The sequence below is a fragment of the Heptranchias perlo genome, chromosome 9 (assembly GCF_035084215.1).
Source record: "Heptranchias perlo isolate sHepPer1 chromosome 9, sHepPer1.hap1, whole genome shotgun sequence".
Lineage (NCBI taxonomy): Eukaryota > Metazoa > Chordata > Chondrichthyes > Hexanchiformes > Hexanchidae > Heptranchias > Heptranchias perlo.
The window spans coordinates 41,919,886-41,942,693 of NC_090333.1; the positions used below are offsets into that span (position 1 = coordinate 41,919,886).

The window sequence follows — 22,808 nt, forward strand, 5'->3', positions numbered from 1 at the left end:
ATCACCTTGTCTGATTTCTCTCCCCTGGCTTGGAGTTCTGTTCCTTGTGTGTACTCCTCTCTAAAGTGCCTTGGTATATTTTGTATGTAAAGATGTTTTATAAATGCAAGTTGTTTTTCACAGTATTTGGAAACGAGTATTGTATTTGTGTAGTGTATTTAGATGCTAATATTGCATTTGTCTACAGTTTTAGGATTCCAGTATTGTATTTCTATACAGTACATATTTGGATACCAGTAATTTGTGTATTTATAGTTATTGTTTTTATGTCAGTATAGTATTTATGTATGGTATTTTGGTACCAGTATTATATTGGTATATAAGTATTGTATTTGTGTACAGTATTTGGATACCAATTTTATATTCAGTATTAGATTTTTGCATATTTTGGGGACCATATTTGTATATCAGTATTGTATATGTGTGCAATATTTGGGTACCAGTACTGTATTTATCTGTGAAGCGCCTTGGGGCGTTTTACAACATTAAGGGCGCTGTATAATTGCAAGATGTTATTTATTAGGATTATATTTGTGTGCAACTTTTGGGTGCCAGCATTATAATTGTATATCCATATTTGTGTACTGTACTTGTATAATAATGTTGTATTTTTGTACATTTTGTGGGTACCAGCTCTGCACTTGTATATTAATATTGTATTTACTTACAGTATTGAGTGCCAGTATTATATTTGTAATCTGTATTGTATTTGTGTACAGTTTTTTGGGTATCAGTGTACATATTTGAGCACCAGTACTGTGTTTGTGTACAGTTTTGGGGCATCAGTATTGTATTTGTACATTAGCAATGTACTTGTGTTGAGTGACAGGTGTCCGACACGCCCCCTGTGCAGTGCTTCCTGCTCGAACTGAACATGATTCAGACTGGCACGTGATAAGGGTCCAAGATGGCGCTGCCCAGGGAGCGGTGTTTGCTTTGGCTTTTCGCCGTGTTTCGGTGTCTTTGTTTCTTAAACGCTGTTTCTGTTGATACCGATAAATGCGACGAACTGCGACTCGGGCAATATCCTTTACTCTGTGTCATTTGTCTATTATTGGATAAATCGTTTGTCGAGACAGTCAAGAGTAACAGAGCAACTGCGCTAGTGTTTTTGTTACAGGGACAGTTGAGGACAAGATTCTCATTCTTACAATAATTAGGAATCTAAACTCACGGCCAACAGCGGAGAAACGGCAGGAGGGAGGTTGATGCATGATTTAATAAGTGACAAGTTATAAAGTCAGTTTATTTTTCAATGCTCCGCAAGTAAATAGGTCACACGTTTCAAACCAAAATTCACTGTAAATGAGAGAGATTGTACTCGTCTGATTTAACTGTTCTGTGTATGTTCTCTTCGTGATCATTGTAGTAGGGTTGTTGAACGTATTGATGCAACGGAAGTGAACGTATATATGTGGATAACAAGCTTTGGTTCCTTTCACTACTAACTGCACATACAATAAGCGTTGGAGAGAGTAACATTGCTCTTTTAAGTATTTTTTGGTACTCATTACAATAATAACAACATCTTACATTTGTACAGCATCTTTAACATAGTAAAACGTTCCAAGGCGCTTCACAGGAGCGTTAACAAACAAAATTTGACACAGTGACATATTAGGACAGGTGACTAAAAGTATAGTCAAAGAGGTAGGTTTTAAGGAGCATCTTATAGGAGGAGAGAGAGAAGTAGAGAGGCGGAGAGGTTTAGGGAGGGAATTCCACAGCCTAGGGCCTAGGCAGCTGAAGGCTCGGCCGCCAATTGTACAGCGATTAAAATCGGGGATGCGCAAGAGGCAAGAAGTGGAGGAGCGTAGCGATCTCTGAGGGTTGTAGGGCTGGAGGAGGTTACAGAAATAGGGAGGCCATGGAGGGATTTGAAAGCATAGATGAGAATTTTAAAATACACATTTGCAATATGCAAATGTATATACCCAATTTTACTAATGCAGGGGTTCAGTGTTAAATTGAACTACATAGTTCAGTGGGGATATACTTAGGTTTCTTGAGATTTGCATAAATTGTTTATATTGCTGTAAATTAATCTTATAAAAGGTTATTGTGGAAATAACTTTTTGACAACTTCCCTGTACACTGTATGAACTTTGTATTGATACTATTATTGACTTTCAATATTAATGATAAACACTAAATATACAAACTTAAAAATGTGTGTGTATATATATAATTTTAGAAATGTTTCCTTGATTTTTGTTCTGTACATACATCTGTGAAACACCCAAGATAAATGATGTAACACAAGAACCTGAAAATTGCACGAATTATACAGCTTTTGGTACATTCGATTTTTTTTATTATTATAATATGAAGATTCTGAGTGCAAGGGCAAATGACTTGTTCCCTTGCTCTTATTTATATCACTGACTACCTCTTGAGATGTGTGAGAACAGCTTGAGGTTGTCCTCCTTCCTGTGGTAGAGCACCTGGGAATAATTGTGTACCTTCTAGTGCGGAATGGCTGATATTGCTAAATCGCTGTGTGATAAATTGCTTTAGTGGCCTGTATTTTTCCATTGCATAATGTGGCATTTTGTATTTCCAATGAATTGTATGCTTTTCTGATGCAATATTTGTGTTCTACTGTATAGTTGTTCTTGATAGAAAATATTAATATGAACTGCACCCTCAGTAACTCATGTGCATAGATATACATAGAACTTACAATATGGAAATGGACCATTTGGTCCAACTAGTCTGTGTTGGTGTTTACCCACCACACAAGCAAATAGTTCTAAACACATTTACCAATCCTGTTCCCATATTCCTTCAACTCCTTTTCCTTCATCCATCTATCCAATCTAATCTTGAATGTTGATACAGTTTCTGCCTCAACCACTAACCCTGGAAATGAATCTTCACAGCCTCACAACTCTCTTTGTAAAGAAGTTTCTCCTACCCTCTGTCCTATGTCCTTTACATTCAATCACAAAGGAAGATGGTAGTGGTTGTTGGAGGCCAATCGTCTCAGCCCCAGGGCATTGCTGCAGGAGTTCCTCAGGGTAGTGTCCTAGGCCCAACCACCCAACCATCTTCAGCTGCTTCATCAATGACCTTCCCTCCATCATAAGGTCAGAAATGGGGATGTTCGCTGATGACTGCACAGTGTTCAGTTCCATTCGCAACCCCTCAGATAATGAAGCAGTCCGAGCCCGCATGCAGCAAGACCTGGACAACATCCAGGCTTGGGCTCATAAGTGGCAAGTAACATTCGTGCCAGATAAGTGCCAGGTAATGACCATCTCCAACAAGAGACAGTCTAACCACCTCCCCCTGACATTCAACGGCATTACCATCACTGAATCCCCCACCATCAACATCCTGGGGGTCACCATTGACCAGAAACTTAACTGGACCAGCCATATAAATACTGTGGCTACGGGAGCAGGTCAGAGGCTGGGTATTCTGCGGCGAGTGACTCACCTCCTGATTCCCCAAAGCCTTTCGACCATCTACAAGGCACAAGTCAGGAGTGTGATGGAATACTCTCCACTTGCTTGGATGAGTGCAGCTCCAACAACACTCAAGAAGCTCGACACCATCCAAGATAAAGCAGCCCGCTTGATTGGCACCCCATCCACCACCCTAAACATTCACTCCCTTCACCACCAGCGCACTGTGGCTGCAGTGTGTACCATCCACAGGATGCACTGCAGCAACTCCCAAACCCGCGACCTGTACCACCTAGAAGGACAAGAGCAGCAGGCACATGGGAACAACACCACCTGCACGTTCCCCTCAAAGTCACACACCATCCCAACTTGGAAATATATCGCTGTTCCTTCATCGTCGCTGGGTCAAAATCCTGGAACTCCCTTCCTAACAGCACTGTGGGAGAACTGTCACCACACGGACTGCAGCGGTTCAAGAAGGCGGCTCACCACCACCTTCTCGAGGGCTATTTGAGATGGGCAATAAATGCTGGCCTCGCCAGCGACGCCCACATCCCGTGAACGAATAAAAAAAATTATGTACCTATAGCCCCTCATTCATGAAACGTTGTCAGTGGGAAATGTTTCTGATACAGAAGGAATTTTAACATGAGCTTATCTTCAGTACCTCAGTGGGAAAATTATGATGCAATGATTTTCCCAAATTGTCTATTAAATTTCCCAGTTCATCACAAATGTACTTTTTTGTGCAAATTGTAGCTATTGCAGTTAAATATTGATAACTGTAGAACTAATTGGCTAGGAAATATTATTCCTTGGTTAGAAGTTAGATAAAAGTGAACAGATTGTACATTAAATTCATGCTGTAATATCTCAGTCAGTCTCCATTATGGATCACTTTGCTGATCATTCGCCAGTCCTCACGACAGTTAGGTGTAGAAGTACAATATTTAAAGCGGTGTTTCAGTGTATCAGTTTTCAGAGACATTGCCTTGTGTATAAAGGGCTAAATGTGGAAAAATTAAATGATGCAAGCTTTGTTCATGAATATAAAGTGAAATCCTTCACAATTCAGTTAATATCTCTGGTTTCTTTTGGATTTATTTCTAGTTCCTTGTATACCGGCTCCTAATATCACCTGCAGAAATTATAACGGGATTGTGAACACTTTTAACGGCAAGGAAGTGGGTTTCTATAAACCCTTTTCATGCCGTAATGTGTAAGTATTTAATTTCTTTATATTGTGCCACAGCATGAAAATATTTCAGCTCTGTTTGCTATCAGTTTAATTTTAAAACATTGCATTTATGTTGTGCCTTATTACGTCACAGCCATTATTGAAGCAGAGTCTATAATTTTTTTTTAAAAACACAGTCTGATAGTTGCTTGAAAAAGGAATGTTAAAGTTTATGGGGTTAAACTTGCTTCCAATGGAGAAAAATACCATTTATAGGCCAAATGGCCTGTTTCGGTGCTGTAACATTCTATGAATTACTTTGAAGTACTATGTAGGTAAACATGGTGGCCATTTTGCACCCAGCAAGATCACATAAACAGCAATGTTATCATAGAATCATAGAAGTTTCCATGTTGTAAACTTCTATGATAATGTTCAGTTAGTCTGTTGAACAATGAATGTTGGTTGGGGCACTCAGAACTCCTTGCTGTTCCTGGCTTAGCGATCTTTAATGTCCATTTATACCATTAAATAAAACCTCAAACACAGTAACTAAGGATTTGCTGAAAATTACTAATTTATAATTTTATCCCATCTATTATCTGCTGTATTTAATGACATTTCTTTTGTATAACACTAAAATGTTAAAGTGACTATTTCTCCTTATGTTTGCCAAGTCCCAGGTAGTACCAAAAAAAGGCAAAATAATAAAATAAATTCTGTAATATAACCCTCATTTAGCAACCTGTGGTTGTTGTGCTCACTTTTTTTTGAACGATCTGGTTCTGAAAGTACTGTTTTTTTGTACTTGATTTGGATCAGCTTCGCTTTCTCTTATTTCTTCTGCAGAATGTAGTAGAGCAATAAATTGCGTTAACTGCTGTTGTTATCAGACCTATAAATAAAATTATGTAAAACACACCTAGAAACAGACTTGAAGTAAATGTATAGAATGTTGGCCTGGACAAGCCAAAGATGAGCTTGCAAATGCAAAAGCTGCAATGCTAACCTTGCCATTAACTGCTTTTAAAAAAAAATAGATAGCAGCCACTGGAGACAACTGTAATGAAGAGGAACAGTTCACAGTAATCACCCTTGCCATCAATTAGATATATGATCAGACTGCTAATACCACTCTGAAATTAACAAGAACCTACCCTACTGTAATGATTTCATCTCTTCAACCTGCATTGTCTTCCAAAACCACTTTGTCTTACTACCTCTCTCGTTGCCTTTAAAAGCCTCCTTAAAAACTGACTTTGACTCTCTTTTCCACCCCTCCCCCCACCTTGCACCCCATCTCAAATTCCTGTAACAAAAACAAATGCTGGTGAAACACAGCAGGTCAGTCATCATCTGTAAAAAGAAAAAGACAGGTTTTATGTTTCATCGACAACTAAATTCCTTTAATTCATGCTTGGTGTCCACGAATGGCTGTAATAGTAGTAGGGCTGAGATTAGTTATTCAGTAATGCAGGACACTGGATGCAAATCCATGTTCTACCATTCTGTAGTATTGCATACTGCCGCTCTAATACTTGTATTGCTTTGCCACATTTTTTTTAAACTGGAAGAATACATAGGTTGAAAAAAATACTTAGTACAGCAGAATGTTTCCAGATCCCAATATATCTGTGGTTACTGTCTCTTCAGACAAGGACAGTGATTTTTGTTTTGATATTTTTTTCTTTTATTAAAGAACTGGTTACTCATATAAAGTGGCAGTGGCTCTTTCCTTATTTCTTGGATGGCTAGGAGCAGACAGATTCTACTTGGGATATCCAGCATTGGGTAAGTATAATTGAAATGTTTTCAAAAGCCATGAGAGAATCCAGGAGTTGAATGTTTTTGTAATACATTATCCTTCCATTCTGATTATGTGACTAATTAGCTGTTTCCATGTAAACCATATGGGTGCTGATCAAAAGATGAGAATTATTATTATTGCACCATATACCCCAGTTATACTGAGGCCAGGATTCTAATCCTGGACTACTCTGCCTTTTGATTCTAAATCAACAAAATTATACTTAAAAAATAGAGAAAATAAATGACAAAGTATGTATAGTTTGCATCAGAATGCACCATAAGTATATCCATGACATTGTATCATTGAGAGATGTATTCCAGTGTGCATAATCCAGGACTTGCAGCTACATTGCTACTGGGTACTGCACAAAACAGACTTGTAATGGTGATACTGCACCACGGAGATTGAATTTGGACTCATTTGAGAGCCATCCTAGTTTTCAAGTGTATTATAACTAGCTTTAAAACATGATTTAGAATTTAGTAATCTCTGCTTAGATTTTTGTTTTGTGTAAACTCTGTACAGGGATATTATTCAGTATTAGATGTAGGTGTGATGGACATAGCTATGTTCTTGAAGAACGGGAATTGAATGCACATTTGTAATAATATCCACAATGTATATGCAAATTCTAAAGTAAATGTAGAAAGATCTTCATATTCAATGAAAAGATTAAGTTATGCATCTTGTCAAAAGTGGAGACATTGAGATGTGGTAGCTACTGCAAAAGTAGATTTTTACACCCCCAAATATTGTAGCCTTATGTATTTGGTTTATGAAACCATTCTTTCAAGTTTCAACATGTTGATGGTTTCAAAGTAATGGCTGATTCGAACATACTATGACCTGGACATCAGCAGGGTTTGAAAACTTTATGCAATTAGCCAGGCAAGTCAAATAAGCAAACAGGATGATAGATGCATCATTTTCTATTTTGTCTTGTTTAGTTGATGCAGATTTTCAACATGTGGGTTTAATTCTTGACCAGATAATTCAAATAGAAAGTAACAGAATTCAAAATTCCCAAAAATATTTGCATATGATTCTGTAATTAAAATAAATGTACTTTGAACATATCCTAAAAGGGTATGGTAGTTTTGTAGTTATGGTTGTGGCAAGCAACCCAGAAGTCGTGAGATCAAATCCCAATAAATCTGGTAATTTGTGGGCTAGTTGCTGGATTGTTGTAAAAATCCAACTGGCCAATATCAGGGAAGGGAACCTGCCTCCCCTACCCAGTCTGACTCCAGTCCCACAATATGCGGTGACTCTTGATGCCCTCTCTGTAGCAAGTCATGTCATTGTAAAATAACTGCTACAAATCACGAAGAGTGACTGCACAATCCTTGTAAAAACGAAGTCTCATTTTTACACTCAGGGCACCCTCCATTGTGTAATGTTGCACTATAGCCATGCCAGTGGGACAGACTAAGAACAAAACTGGGCATCCAGCAGAATTGTATATTACTACAATCTGTAACTTCATGGTCTGGTACTTCCCTCACTGCTTCATCTCTATCAAGCTGGGAGATTTCTCTGACTCAATGGGAAATGTAGATGGACATGCCATAGAATGAGTTACCAACCTAATGAGGTTACAATGCAGGGGTACCTGCATGCTAAACACAAAATGCATCAGGTCACCAACAGAGCTAAGCTGTCGCACAACCAATGAATCAGAACAAAGCTCTCTATCCCTACCACACCCGGTCAGGAATGGTGTTGGAAATCCAGGCAACTCCATGAATTTATCCATCCTCAATCATGGTGGAGCCCAGCACCTGAATGAAAGAGACAAGTGTTTATAAGCATCTCCAGCCAAAAACACCAAGTAGGCGATCCTACTTGGCTCCCTTCCGGGGTCCCTCTCCCCATCATAGAAAAACCCTCCAGTGGCTGGACTTATGCCTGGAATGCAGGAAGATGGTTGTGATTGTTGAAGGCCGGTTGTTACAGCCCCAGGATATCGCTGTTGGAATTCTTCAGGCCAGCGTGCTCGTCCCAGCAATTTTCAGTTGCTTCATTAATGACCTTCCCTCCATCATAAGGTCTACAATCTACAAGACTTAAGTCTGCAGTGTGATGGAATACTCACCAGTCGTCTAGATGGGTACAACCAAAACAACACTTGAGAAGCTATGCACTATCTGTAAGCTGCACTGCAGTAGCTCACCAAGCTTACTTCAACAGCATCGCCCAGCTTTGTTACCTCTACCAGCAGAGAGAACAAGAGCAGCAGTGTCACAGGAACACCATCACCTCTAAGTTACACATCATCCTGGCTTGGACATATACAGTCATTCTTTCATCATCATTGGGTCAAAATCCTGAAATTCGCTACCTAACATCATTGTGGGAGCACTATCACCACAAAAACTCCTGTGGTTCAAGGAGCAGGCCCATTTTCTTGGTAACTAAGGATGGGTAATTAACACAGTTTTACGAGCAAAGCATACTTCCTGAGAAATAAATAAATGGGAACTAATTGGATCCATAGTATAGGATGCAGATAGAGTGTATGCAGTAAAATGGTATAGTCATTGGGGACCCACTATAAGCATTTTTAGTTATCTGAGCTCTTTTGGGTCACCGATGTCCAAGTGCTCCAAAAAAGAAAGTAACTCTTTTAGGCTTTAACACTTTTATGTTGACTACCTGAAGAGAAATCCTTCTGATTTTGACTGAAAATGTTGTTATTGCTGTTACAAATTGGATAGCCAGGTGGTGAAGGATAGAACATGAGAGCCCAGTCTTCAGTTACTTCCAAGCCTTTATTCACAGAGCTCCACATTACACTCACACCACACCCTAGATCAGCTCTCTTATAAATGGATTCTCGACTTCCCAATTGATACGCACCACCTGAATACAATTAACACGAATTGATATAAATCACATGGATACAATTAACAATTGCCACGTTTATTTCAACTTCCATATTCAGTTCGAAACATTGCATTTAAACAAAACAGGAGTAGTCAGATTAATTGCACTACCATCAGTGTTCCTTTTAAATTCAAAGGTTTGTGATGACATTTCTGGATAGGATTATGTTTGTCAAAACAGGTACCACTGGACACAATCACCTTTTTTGTTTTAATTAATTCTTTAGAACCATTATTATTATAAATAGTTCTTTAAAATATTAAAATTGCTTCAAAAATCTGTTGGAATATGTTTTGTGTATAAGTGTGCAGTAAGATTTCCAGTAGGTGTCAACATATTAACAATTTTACTTCCCTCTGCCTTGTATAGAGTGGTTGCTGGATCTGTTAAAACACCGTTGCTTTTATGTTTGCACATCAAAATTTCTGAAAATAATACTTCAGAATCATTGAATTCTTATTGGTGACTAATTTGTACCTTCCATCTGTACAGTATGTATGTACAAAGTACATCTTGCAGTTGGAGCGTTTTCTCCTCTCTCAGGATTATGCTAAGTATAAATTTGAGAACAAGAACCCCCTCAAATCATTTTAATAGTTTAGACACACCTTGAGATTTCTGCACTGAGTAATCCAAAGTAACTACTCCTGCATTTGGGTAAGCGGAGGAAGCTGCAGCTCTACCTTCCTCTTAATGCAGAGTTTCTCAAAAATTGCCTCTGTACTATGGCTCACAGACTAAGTCGGGTTACTACATCATCTGTCAATTCAAATGACCCCGGAGATAGGGTAGACAGATTAAGAATGGACACTCTAATTATTTAAAGATAAAATAAATATATTTTTACCGAATAGAATAAAGATACAGGCAATTACATGGTTCATCGATGTTGGAGAATGGAACATTTTTCCACCTTTTGCATCCAATGGTGCTGGGTGAACTAGATGTAAACTAAATCTCCTTTGCACTGCTGCAACAATGTACCCTAATCCCCAACTCCAGAACAGCTGTCCTGCTGCATCAACAATATTTCCTTAAGGATCTTTTTGAGTGAGTCTGCTGGTATATGGGTAGTTTTATGCTATTGATTCCTGATCTCCAGAGTTAGACAAATGAAGTGTAAACTAATTTCACTTAGGACCTTCAAAGTTGTCATAGAAAGGAAATGTTATTCCATCAGTGTTGCCTGGATTTGAGCCATGGTCTCAGAGGTGAAAGGGCAGCATTGAATTGATGTATCACTCAATTCCTGCTATTTTTCCCTAAAAGCCCAAAACATAAATAAGTAAGTAACTTCAAAAAAGTAACTGTGCGCGTAATGCTAAGTATAACTTTGGTTTTTAGTCTTTTCTAACAGTATTTTGGAATTTTCAGAAAATGGCTTGTATTTTATAACAAGATTACAGCCAGAGCCTGGACATGCACATAGTTTGACATGCGAGGCAAGGTTGGGGCACACTGCTGTATGTTTGTACAACAGAACTGATTGTGCATAGTAAATGGTCCTTAAAGTTTGCAACCTCAATCTAATAATCTGGAGGGGAGTGAGGTTAGAGGGGTGATAAACAAAAATTTAAAATGTTTTAAACGTATATTGCTGTACTGAATGTGGCGCAGCAGTTATTGTGAGCTCATAAGAGACAGCTCTGTGCAAATGTCTATAGATCGGGTGATGCAAGGCTTGTTAATTACAATACAAAGCTAGATCACGAGACTGTCAACAATAAAAGAGAATGCTAAAGCTGATACAGAACACAACAGAGCATGCTAAAGATGTAAGAAAAAAGTAGATAGAACAGGTTGAATACAGTTGTACAAGCAAGAAATAAGAGGTAGAACAGGAAGAAAGGGTTATTAAGCAACTTGTTACAGAGGAAGAGTTGATGGGACCCACAGCGACACGTCGTAACATAAACTGAAATAACTTTGTTAAAATTATTAATCTAATATATAAGAATATATTTAACCTGTGATAAATAGTAAACTAAATTCAGCTCTGCCTTATCTGGGTTGTATTTCTGATAGGCCTATGGCCTATTATGTTCATGTTGACAGTGTTCTGTCAAAAACTGAGCAACTACATCAAAATAAATGTGGAGCGCTGTACTTTGCTCATTTTGGCTAACTTAATTCCAACAGTTAGCTTATTTAATGTTCTGTCAGTTATGTATTTGAAAGCAGTTACCCAACATATGATTCTCTTGTATGTTTAACTGGTTTCAATAGATATTAGTTTTTGTGAAACATATCTGACTGCTTTGTGTTGATTAACATTTGATATTTGTACTTGGGCACTCTAAGAATCCAGCACATAATATACATTACATTAAGACCACTACTTCTGTAAGCTTTCCATATAAGAACCTTATATATCATAGTCTGGTACAGCACAGGAGAAGACCATTCGGCCCATTGTGCCTGTGCCGGCTCTTTGAAAGAGCTATCCAATTGGTCCCACAAACCTGCTCTTTCCCCATTGCCCTATAAATTTTTCCCTTCAAGTATTTACCTAATTAAGGCAAATAAGATAAGGCAAAAAAGAAAAGCTTATGTCAGAAACCAAGCACTCAACACTAGAGAAAGCCGAGAGGAGTATAGAAAGTGTAGGGGTGGAATTAACAAGGAAATTAGGAAAGCAAAGAGAGGGCATGAAAAATATTGGCAAATAAAATCAAGGAAAATCCAAAGATGTTTTATAAATACATTAAGAGCACGAGGTTAACTAAGGAAAGAGTAGGGCCTATTAGAGACCAAAAAGGTAATCTATGTGTGGAGGCAGAAGATGTTGTTATGATTCTTAATGAATACATTGCATCTGTCTTCACAAAAGAGGGGGACAATGCAGACATTGTAGTTAAGGAGGGGCAGTGTGAAATATTGGAAGGGATAAACATAGTGAGAGAGGAAGTTTTAAGGGGATTAGCATCTTTGAAAGTAGATAAATCACCAGGCCCGGATGAAATGTACCCCAGGTATTAAAAGAAGTAAGAGAAGAAATAGCGGAGGCTCTGACCATCATTTTCCAATCCTTCCTGAATAAAGGCGTGGTGCCGAAGGATTGGGGAACTGCTAACATTGTACCGTTGCTTAAAAAGGGAGCAAAGGATAGAGTAATTACAGGCCAGTCAGTCTCACCTCGACGGTGGGCAAATTATTGGAATCAATTCTGAGGGACAGGATAAACCGTCACTTAGAAAGGCACGGATTAATCAAGGACAGTCAGCATGGATTTGTTAAGGGACGGTCGTGTCTGACTAACTTGATTGAATTTTTTGAGGAGGTAACAAGGAAGGTCGATGAGGGCAGTGCATTTGATGTAGTCTACGTGGATTTTAGCAAGGCTTTTGACAAAGCCTGAAACGGCAGACTAGTCAAAAAAGTACAAGCCTATGGGATCCAAGGGAGAGTGGCAAGTTGGATCCAAAATTGGCTCAGTGACAGGAAGCAAAGGGTAATGGTCGACGGGTGTTTTTGTGACTGGAAGGCTGTTGCCAGTGGGGTTCCGCAGGGCTCAGTACTAGGTCCCTTGCTTTTTGTGGTATTTATTAATGATTTGGACTTAAATGTAGGAGGCTTGATCAAGAAGTTTGCAGATGATACAAAAATTGGCCGTGTGGTTGATAGTGAGGAGGAAAGCTGTAGACTGCAGGAAGATAGCAATGGACTGGTCAGGTGGGCAGGAAAGTGGCAAATGGATTCAATCCAGAGAAGTGCGAGGTAATGCATTTGGGGAGGGCAAACAAGGCAAGGGAATACACAATAAATGGGAGGATACTGAGAGGTGCAGAAGAAGTGAGGGACCTTGGAGTGCATGTCCACAGATCTCTGAAGGTAGTAGGACAGGTAGATAAGGTGGTTAAGAAGGCATACGGGTTACTTTCCTTTATTAGCCGAGGCATAGAATATTAGAGCAGGGAGGTTATGCTAGAACTGCACAAAACACTAGTTAGGTCACAACTTGAGTACTGCGTACAGTTCTGGTCGTCACATTACAGAAAGGATGTAATGGCACTAGAGATTTACGAGGATGTTGCCAGGACTGGAGAATTCTAGCTATGAGGAAAGGTTGGATAGGCTGGGATTGTTTTCTTTGGAACAGAGGAGGCTGAGGAGTGATTTAATTGAGGTGTATAAAATTATGAAGAGCCGAGATAGAGTGGATAGGAAGGACCTAGTTCCCTTAGCAGAGAGGTCAATAACCAGGGGGCATAGATTTAAAGTGATTGGTAGAAGGATTAGAGGGGAGCTGAAGAGAAATGTTTTCACCCAGAGGGCAGTGGGGGTCTGTAACTCATTGCCTAAAAGGGTGATAGAGGCAGAAACCCTCATCACATTTAAAAAGTACTTGGATATGCACTTGAAGTGCCATTACTTACAAGGCTACGGACGAAGTTCTGGAAAGTGGGATTGGGCTGGGTGGCTCATTTTCGACCGGCGCGGACACGATGGACCCAGTGGCCTCCTTCTGTACCATAAATTTTCTATGATTCTGTTCCCTTTTGAAAGTTACTATTGAACCTGCTTCAACCACCCTTTCAGGCAGTGCATTTCAGATCATGACAACTCACTGTGTAAAAACAAATGTTTCCTCATGCCGCCTCTGGTTCTTTTGCCAATCACCTTAAATCTGTGTCCTCTGGATACCGACCCTTCTGCCACTGGAGACAGTTTCTCCTCATTTACTCTATCAAAATAGTTCATGATTTTGAACATCTCTATCAAATCTGCTCTTAGGAGAACAACCCCAGATTCTATAGTCTCTCCATTAACTGAAGTCCCTCATCTCTGCTACCATTCTAGTTAATCTCTTCTGCACCTCTCTAAGGCCTTGACATCCTTCCTAAAGTGTAGTGTCCAGAATTAAGCACGATACTCCAGCTGAGGCTCAACCAGTGTTTTATAAAGGTTTAGCATAACATTTAACATTTTCCCCCGATTTTCAAAGGAAATTGCAGGGGTGGGGAGGGGCTGCGAAAACCCCAAGCTGGTGAGGAAGCCGGCTCCAACCCACCGACTTCTGGGTTCCTCACAGACGCATCTGCATACCCGCGCGCCCCACGAATGCGGTCGTCCCGCCGGCGATTAAAGCCAGCGGGATGATAGTTAAAGAACCAAATGTACCTCATGGAGGTACTTAAGGTACTTTATTTCTGACATAGTAGATAGCTAAATGATTTTAAACTTACCTGGGCGGCTTTCCCACGGCTTCCGATTCATGCCTGGAGTGAAGGGCCGAATCAGGCAAAAATAAATAAAATAAATTAAATAAAAAACCATTGCACAGAGTTAAAAAGACAAAATAAACCTGCCCTTCCACCCTGCTCCGATGTCCTTCTCAGCCCCCGATGTCTCCCTCTCCAATGTCCCTTTCTAACCCTGATGTCTTCCTCCCCAATCTCACCCTAAGCCACCTGATGTCTCCTCCTCCAGGATCCTCACTCTCTCCCGCCCCCCCGGATCCTCCACTCTCTCCCGCCCCCCCGGATCTTCTACTCTCTTTCCCCCCCCCCCCGATCTTCCACTCTCTTTCCCCCCCCGATCTTCCACTCTCTTTCCCCCCCCCCGATCTTCCACTCTCTTTCCCCCCCCGATCTTCCACTCTCTTTCCCCCCCTCCGATCTTCCACTCTCTTCCCGCCCCCCGATCTTCCACTCTCTTCCCCCCCCGATCTTCCACTCTCTTTCCTCCCCCGATCTTCCACTTTCTTTCCCCCCCGATCTTCCACTCTCTTCCCTCCCCCGATCTTCCACTCTCTTTCCCCCCCGATCTTCCACTCTCTTCCCTCCCCCGATCTTCCACTCTCTTTCCCCCCCCGATCTTCCACTCTCTTCCCCCCCGATCTTCCACTCTCTTTCCTCCCCCGATCTTCCACTCTCTTCCCCCCCCGATCTTCCACTCTCTTTCCCCCCCGATCTTCCACTCTCTTTCCCCCCCGATCTTCCACTCTCTTCCCCCCGATCTTCCACTCTTTTCCCCCCCCGATCTTCCACTCTCTTCCCTCCCCCGATCTTCCACTCTCTTTCCCCCCCGATCTTCCACTCTCTTCCCCCCCGATCTTCCACTCTCTTTCCCCCCCCCCGATCTTCCACTCTCTTTCCCCCCCCCGATCTTCCACTCTCTTCCCCCCCCCCCAATCTTCCACTCTCTTTCCCCCCTCCGATCTTCCACTCTCTTTCCCCCCCCGATCTTCCACTCTCTTTTCCCCCCCGATCTTCCACTCTCTTTCCCCCCTCCGATCTTCCACTCTCTTTCCCCCCCCGATCTTCCACTCTCTTTCCCCCTCCCGATCTTCCACTCTCTTTCCCCCTCCCGATCTTCCACTCTCTTTCCCCCCCCCCGATCTTCCACTCTCTTTCCCCCTCCCGATCTTCCACTCTCTTTCCCCCTCCCGATTTTCCACTCTCTTTCCCCCCCCGATCTTCCACTCTCTTTCCCCTCCCCGATCTTCCACTCTCTTCCCCCCCCGATCTTCCACTCTCTTTCCCCCCCCCCCGATCTTCCACTCTCTTTCCCCACCCCGATCTTCCACTCTCTTCCCACCCCGATCTTCCACTCTCTTTCCCCCCTCCGATCTTCCACTCTCTTTCCCCCCCCCGATCTTCCACTCTCTTTCCCCCTCCCGATCTTCCACTCTCTTTCCCCCCCCCCCCCGATCTTCCACTCTCTTTCCCCCTCCCGATCTTCCACTCTCTTTCCCCCCCCCCGATCTTCCACTCTCTTTCCCCCTCCCGATCTTCCACTCTCTTTCCCCCTCCCGATCTTCCACTCTCTTTCCCCCTCCCGATCTTCCACTCTCTTTCCCCCCCCGATCTTCCACTCTCTTTCCCCCTCCCGATCTTCCACTCTCTTTCCCCCTCCCGATCTTCCACTCTCTTTCCCCCTCCCGATCTTCCACTCTCTTTCCCCCTCCTGATCTTCCACTCTCTTTCCCCCTCCCGATCTTCCACTCTCTTTCCCCCTCCCGATCTTCCACACTCTTTCCCCTTCCCGATCTTCCACTCTCTTTTCCCCCCCGATCTTCCACTCTCTTTCCCCCCCCGATCTTCCACTCTCTTTCCCCCCCCCGATCTTCCACTCTCTTTCCCCCCCCCGATCTTCGACTCTCTTTCCCCCTCCCGATCTTCCTCTCTCTTTCCCCCCCCGATCTTCCACTCTCTTTCCCCCCCCGATCTTCCACTCTATTTCCCCCTCCCGATCTTCCACTCTCTTTCCCCCCCCCGATCTTCCACTCTCTTTCCCCCTCCCGATCTTCCACTCTCTTTCCCCCCCCCCGATCTTCCACTCTCTTTCCCCCCCCGATCTTCTACTCTCTTTCCCCCCCCCCGATCTTCCACTCTCTTTCCCCCCCGAACTTCCACTCTCTTTCCCCCCCCGATCTTCCACTCTCTTCCCTCCCCCGATCTTCCACTCTCTTCCCTCCCCAGATCTTCCACTCTCTTCCCTCCCCCGATCTTCCACTCTCTTCCCCCCCCCCGATCTTCCACTCTCTTTCCCTCCCGATCTTCCACTCTCTTTCCCCCCCCGATCTTCCACTCTCTTTCCCTCCTCCAATCTTCCACTCTCTTTCCCCCCCCCCCGATATTCCACTCTCTTTCGCCCCCCGATCTTCCACTCTCTTCCCCCCCTCCGATCTTCCACTCTCTTTCCCCCCCGATCTTCCACTCTCTTGTCCCCCCCCGATCTTCCACTCTCTTTCCCCCTCCCGATCTTCCACTCTCTTTTCCCCCCCCCCGATCTTCCACTCTCTTTCCCCCTCCCGATCTTCCACTCTCTTTCCCCCTCCCGATCTTCCACTCTCTTTCCCCCTCCCGATCTTCCACTCTCTTTCCCCCTCCCGATCTTCCACTCTCTTTCCCCCCCCCGATCTTCCACTCTCTTTCCCCCCCCCCGATCTTCCACTTTCTTTCCCCCTCCTGATCTTCCACTCTCTTTCCCCCCTCCGATCTTCCACTCTCTTTCCCCCTCCCGATCTTCCACTCTCTTTTCCCCCCCCCGATCTTCCACTCTCTTTCCCCCTCCCGATCTTCCACTCTCTTTCCCCCTCCCGATCTTCCACTCTCTTTCCCCCTCCCGATCTTCCACTCTCTTTCCCCCTCCCGATCTTCCACTCTCTTTCCCCCTCCCGATCTTCCACTCTCTTTCCCCCTCCCGATCTTCCACTCTCTTTCCCCCCCCCGATCTTCCACTCTCTTTCCCCCTCCCGATCTTCCACTCTCTTTCCCCCCCCCGATCTTCCACTCTCTTTCCCCCTCCCGATCTTCCACTCTCTTTCCCCCCCCCCGATCTTCCACTCTCTTTCCCCCCCCGATCTTCCACTCTCTTTCCCCCCCCGATCTTCCACTCTCTTCCCTCCCCAGATCTTCCACTCTCTTCCCTCCCCCGATCTTCCACTCTCTTCCCTCCCCAGATCTTCCACTCTCTTCCCTCCCCCGATCTTCCACTCTCTTCCCCCCCCCCGATCTTCCACTCTCTTTCCCCCCCGATCTTCCACTCTCTTCCCCCCCCCGATCTTCCACTCTCTTTCCCCCCCCGATCTTCCACTCTCTTCCCTCCTCCAATCTTCCACTCTCTTCCCCCCCTCCGATCTTCCACTCTCTTTCCGCCCCCGATCTTCTACTCTCTTGTCCCCCCCCGATCTTCCACTCTCTTGTCCCCCCCCGATCTTCCACTCTCTTTCCCCCTCCCGATCTTCCACTCTCTTTTCCCCCCCCCCGGATCTTCCACTCTCTTTCCCCCTCCCGATCTTCCACTCTCTTTCCCCCTCCCGATCTTCCACTCTCTTTCCCCCTCCCGATCTTCCACTCTCTTTCCCCCCCCCCGATCTTCCACTCTCTTTCCCCCTCCCGATCTTCCACTCTCTTTCCCCCTCCCGATCTTCCACTCTCTTTCCCCCTCCCGATCTTCCACTCTCTTTCCCCCTCCCGATCTTCCACTCTCTTTTCCCCCCCCCCCGATCTTCCACTCTCTTTCCCCCTCCCGATCTTCCACTCTCTTTCCCCCTCCCGATCTTCCACTCTCTTTTCCCCCCCCCCGATCTTCCACTCTCTTTCCCCCTCCCGATCTTCCACTCTCTTTCCCCCTCCCGATCTTCCACTCTCTTTCCCCCTCCCGATCTTCCACTCTCTTTCCCCCTCCCGATCTTCCACTCTCTTTCCCCCCCCCGATCTTCCACTCTCTTTCCTCCTCCCGATCTTCCACTCTCTTTCCCCCCCCCGATCTTCCACTCTCTTTCCCCCTCCCGATCTTCCACTCTCTTTCCCCCTCCCGATCTTCCACTCTCTTTCCCCCTCCCGTTCTTCTACTCTCTTTCCCCCTCCCGATCTTCCACTCTCTTTCCCCCCCCCGATCTTCCACTCTCTTTCCCCCCCCCCCGATCTTCCACTCTCTTTCCCCCCCGATCTTCCACTCTCTTTCCCCCCCGATCTTCCACTCTCTTTCCCCCCCCGATCTTCCACTCTCTTTCCCCCCCCGATCTTCCACTCTCTTCCCTCCCCAGATCTTCCACTCTCTTTCCCCCTCCCGATCTTCCACTCTCTTCCCTCCCCAGATCTTCCACTCTCTTTCCCCCTCCCGATCTTCCACTCTCTTTCCCCCTCCCGATCTTCCACTCTCTTTCCCCCTCCCGATCTTCCACTCTCTTTCCCCCTCCCGATCTTCCACTCTCTTTCCCCCTCCCGATCTTCCACTCTCTTCCCCCCCCGCGATCTTCCACTCTCTTTCCCCCCCGATCTTCCACTCTCTTTCCCCCCCCGATCTTCCACTCTCTTTCCCCCCCCGATCTTCCACTCTCTTCCCTCCCCCGATCTTCCACTCTCTTCCGTCCCCCGATCTTCCACTCTCTTCCCCCCCCCCGATCTTCCACTCTCTTCCCTCCCCCGATCTTCCACTCTCTTCCCCCCCCCCGTTCTTCCACTCTCTTTCCCCCCCGATCTTCCACTCTCTTTCCCCCCCCGATCTTCCACTCTCTTCCCTCCTCCAATCTTCCACTCTCTTTCCCCCCCCCCGATATTCCACTCTCTTTCCCCCTCCGATCTTCCACTCTCTTTCCCCCCCCCCGATCTTCCACTCTCTTTCGCCCCCCGATCTTCCACTCTCTTCCCCCCCCTCCGATCTTCCACTCTCTTTCGCCCCCCGATCTTCCACTCTCTTCCCTCCTCCAATCTTCCACTCTCTTTCCCCCCCCGATCTTCCACTCTCTTTCCCCCCCCCCCGATCTTCCACTCTCTTTCGCCCCCCGATCTTCCACTCTCTTCCCCCCCCTCCGATCTTCCACTCTCTTTCCCCCTCCGATCTTCCACTCTCTTTCCCCCCCCAATCTTCCACTCTCTCTTTCCCCCTCCCGATCTTCCACTCTCTTTTCCCCCCCCCGATCTTCCACTCTCTTTCCCCTCCCGATCTTCCACTCTCTTTCCCCTCCCGATCTTCACTCTCTTTTCCCCCCCCCGGATCTTCCACTCTCTTTCCCCCTCCCGATCTTCCACTCTCTTCCCTCCTCCAATCTTCCACTCTCTTCCCCCCCTCCGATCTTCCACTCTCTTTCCGCCCCCGATCTTCCACTCTCTTGTCCCCCCCGATCTTCCACTCTCTTTCCCCCTCCCGATCTTCCACTCTCTTTTCCCCCCCCCCGGATCTTCCACTCTCTTTCCCCCTCCGATCTTCCACTCTCTTTCCCCTCCCGATCTTCCACTCTCTTTCCCCCTCCCGATCTTCCACTCTCTTTCCGCCCCCGATCTTCCACTCTCTTGTCCCCCCCCGATCTTCCACTCTCTTTCCCCCTCCCGATCTTCCACTCTCTTTTCCCCCCCCCCGGATCTTCCACTCTCTTTCCCCCTCCCGATCTTCCACTCTCTTTCCCCCTCCCGATCTTCCACTCTCTTTCCCCCTCCCGATCTTCCACTCTCTTTCCCCTCCGATCTTCCACTCTCTTTCCCCCTTCGATCTTCCACTCTCTTTCCCCCCCCCGATCTTCCACTCTCTTTCCCCCTCCCGATCTTCCACTCTCTTTTCCCCCCCCCGGATCTTCCACTCTCTTTCCCCCTCCCGATCTTCCACTCTCTTTCCCCTCCGATCTTCCACTCTCTTTCCCCCTCCCGATCTTCCACTCTCTTTCCCCCTCCCGATCTTCCACTCTCTTTCCCCCTCCCGATCTTCCACTCTCTTTCCCCCTCCCGATCTTCCACTCTCTTTTCCCCCCCCCCGATCTTCCACTCTCTTTCCCCCTCCCGATCTTCCACTCTCTTTCCCCCTCCGATCTTCCACTCTCTTTTCCCCCCCCCGATCTTCCACTCTCTTTCCCCCTCCCGATCTCACTCTCTTCCCCTCCCGATCTTCCACTCTCTTTCCCCCTCCCGATCTTCCACTCTCTTTCCCCCTCCCGATCTTCCACTCTCTTTCCCCCTCCCGATCTTCCACTCTCTTTTCCCCCCCCCGATCTTCCACTCTCTTTCCCCTTCCCGATCTTCCACTCTCTTTCCCCCTCCCGATCTTCCACTCTCTTTCCCCTCCGATCTTCCACTCTCTTTCCCCTCCCGATCTTCCACTCTCTTTCCCCTCCCGATCTTCCACTCTCTTTCCCCCTCCCGATCTTCCACTCTCTTTCCCCCTCCCGATCTTCCACTCTCTTTCCCCTCCCGATCTTCCACTCTCTTTCCCCTCCCGATATTCCACTCTCTTTCCCCCCCCGATCTTCCACTCTCTTTCCTCCTCCCGATCTTCCACTCTCTTTCCCCTCCCGATCTTCCACTCTCTTTCCCCCCCCCGATCTTCCACTCTCTTTCCCCCTCCCGATCTTCCACTCTCTTTCCCCTCCCGATCTCCACTCTCTTTCCCCCTCCCGTTCTTCTACTCTCTTTCCCCCTCCCGATCTTCCACTCTCTTTCCCCCCCCCGATCTTCCACTCTCTTTCCCCCCCCGATCTTCCACTCTCTTTCCCCCCCCGATCTTCCACTCTTTCCCCCGATCTCTCTCTTCCCCCCCGATCTTCCACTCTCTTTCCCCCCCCGATCTTCCACTCTCTTTCCCCCCCGATCTTCCACTCTCTTTCCCCCCCCCGATCTTCCACTCTCTTTCCCCCCCCGATCTTCCACTCTCTTTCCCCCCCGATCTTCCACTCTCTTTCCCCCCCGATCTTCCACTCTCTTTCCCCCCCCGATCTTCCACTCTCTTTCCCCCCCCGATCTTCCACTCTCTTTCCCTCCCCCGATCTTCACTCTCTTTCCCTCCCCGATCTTCCACTCTCTTTCCCCCCCCGATCTTCCACTCTCTTTCCCCCCCCCGATCTTCCACTCTCTTTCCCCCCCGATCTTCCACTCTCTTTCCCCCCCGATCTTCCACTCTCTTTCCCCCCCCGATCTTCCACTCTCTTTCCCCCCCCGATCTTCCACTCTCTTCCCTCCCCGATCTTCCACTCTCTTCCCTCCCCAGATCTTCCACTCTCTTTCCCCCTCCCGATCTTCCACTCTCTTTCCCCCTCCCGATCTTCCACTCTCTTTCCCCTCCCGATCTTCCACTCTCTTCCCCCCCCGCGATCTTCCACTCTCTTTCCCCCTCCCGATCTTCCACTCTCTTTCCCCTCCCGATCTTCCACTCTCTTTCCCCCCCTCCGATCTTCCACTCTCTTTCCCCCCCCGATCTTCCACTCTCTTTCCCCCTCCCGATCTTCCACTCTCTTTCCCCCTCCCGATCTTCACTCTCTTTCCCCCCCCGATCTTCCACTCTCTTTCCCCCCCGATCTTCCACTCTCTTTCCCCCCCCGATCTTCCACTCTCTTTCCCCCCCGATCTTCCACTCTCTTTCCCCCCCGATCTTCCACTCTCTTTCCCCCCCCGATCTTCCACTCTCTTCCCTCCCCCGATCTTCCACTCTCTTCCCCCCCGATCTTCCACTCTCTTTCCCCCCCGATCTTCCACTCTCTTCCCCCCCCCGATCTTCCACTCTCTTTCCCCCCCGATCTTCCACTCTCTTCCCTCCTCCAATCTTCCACTCTCTTTCCCCCCCCCCGATAACTTCCACTCTCTTCCCTCCTCCAATCTTCCACTCTCTTTCCCCCCCCCCGATATTCCACTCTCTTTCGCCCGCCGATCTTCCACTCTCTTCCCCCCCCTCCGATCTTCCACTCTCTTTCCCCCTCCGATCTTCCACTCTCTTTCCCCCCCCAATCTTCCACTCTCTCTTTCCCCCTCCCGATCTTCCACTCTCTTTTCCCCCCCCCGATCTTCCACTCTCTTTCCCCCTCCCGATCTTCCACTCTCTTTCCCCCTCCCGATCTTCCACTCTCTTTCCCCCTCCCGATCTTCCACTCTCTTTCCCCCTCCCGATCTTCCACTCTCTTTCCCCCCTCCCGATCTTCCACTCTCTTTCCCCCTCCCGATTTTCCACTCTCTTTCCCCCTCCCGATCTTCCACTCTCTTTCCCCCTCCCGATCTTCCACTCTCTTTCCCCCCTCCCGATTTTCCACTCTCTTTCCCCCCACCGATCTTCCACTCTCTTTCCCCCCCCCGATCTTCCACTTTCTTTCCCCCTCCTG

At 46.3% G+C, this 22,808-nt stretch overlaps 1 protein-coding gene across 6 annotated transcripts in view; it reads left to right on the top strand.

Annotated features, from left to right (window-relative positions):
- Positions 1–894: 894 nt before the first annotated feature.
- tm2d1 (TM2 domain containing 1) overlaps positions 895–22,808 on the top strand; it is a 66,309-nt gene continuing 44,395 nt past the window's right edge. For 5 of the 6 annotated variants that reach the window (XR_010963863.1, XM_067990269.1, XM_067990268.1 and 2 more), the window contains exons 1-4: positions 895–1,023; positions 2,223–2,296; positions 4,521–4,629; positions 6,287–6,378. Coding sequence is in view for 5 of the 6 variants with exons in the window: in XM_067990269.1 (XP_067846370.1) it covers positions 908–1,023; positions 2,223–2,296; positions 4,521–4,629; positions 6,287–6,378 (391 nt within the window). In the remaining variant the exon portion in view is untranslated. The remainder of the gene's footprint in view (positions 1,024–2,222; positions 2,297–4,520; positions 4,630–6,286; positions 6,379–22,808) is intronic. The other variant, XM_067990270.1, reaches the window with a different exon arrangement.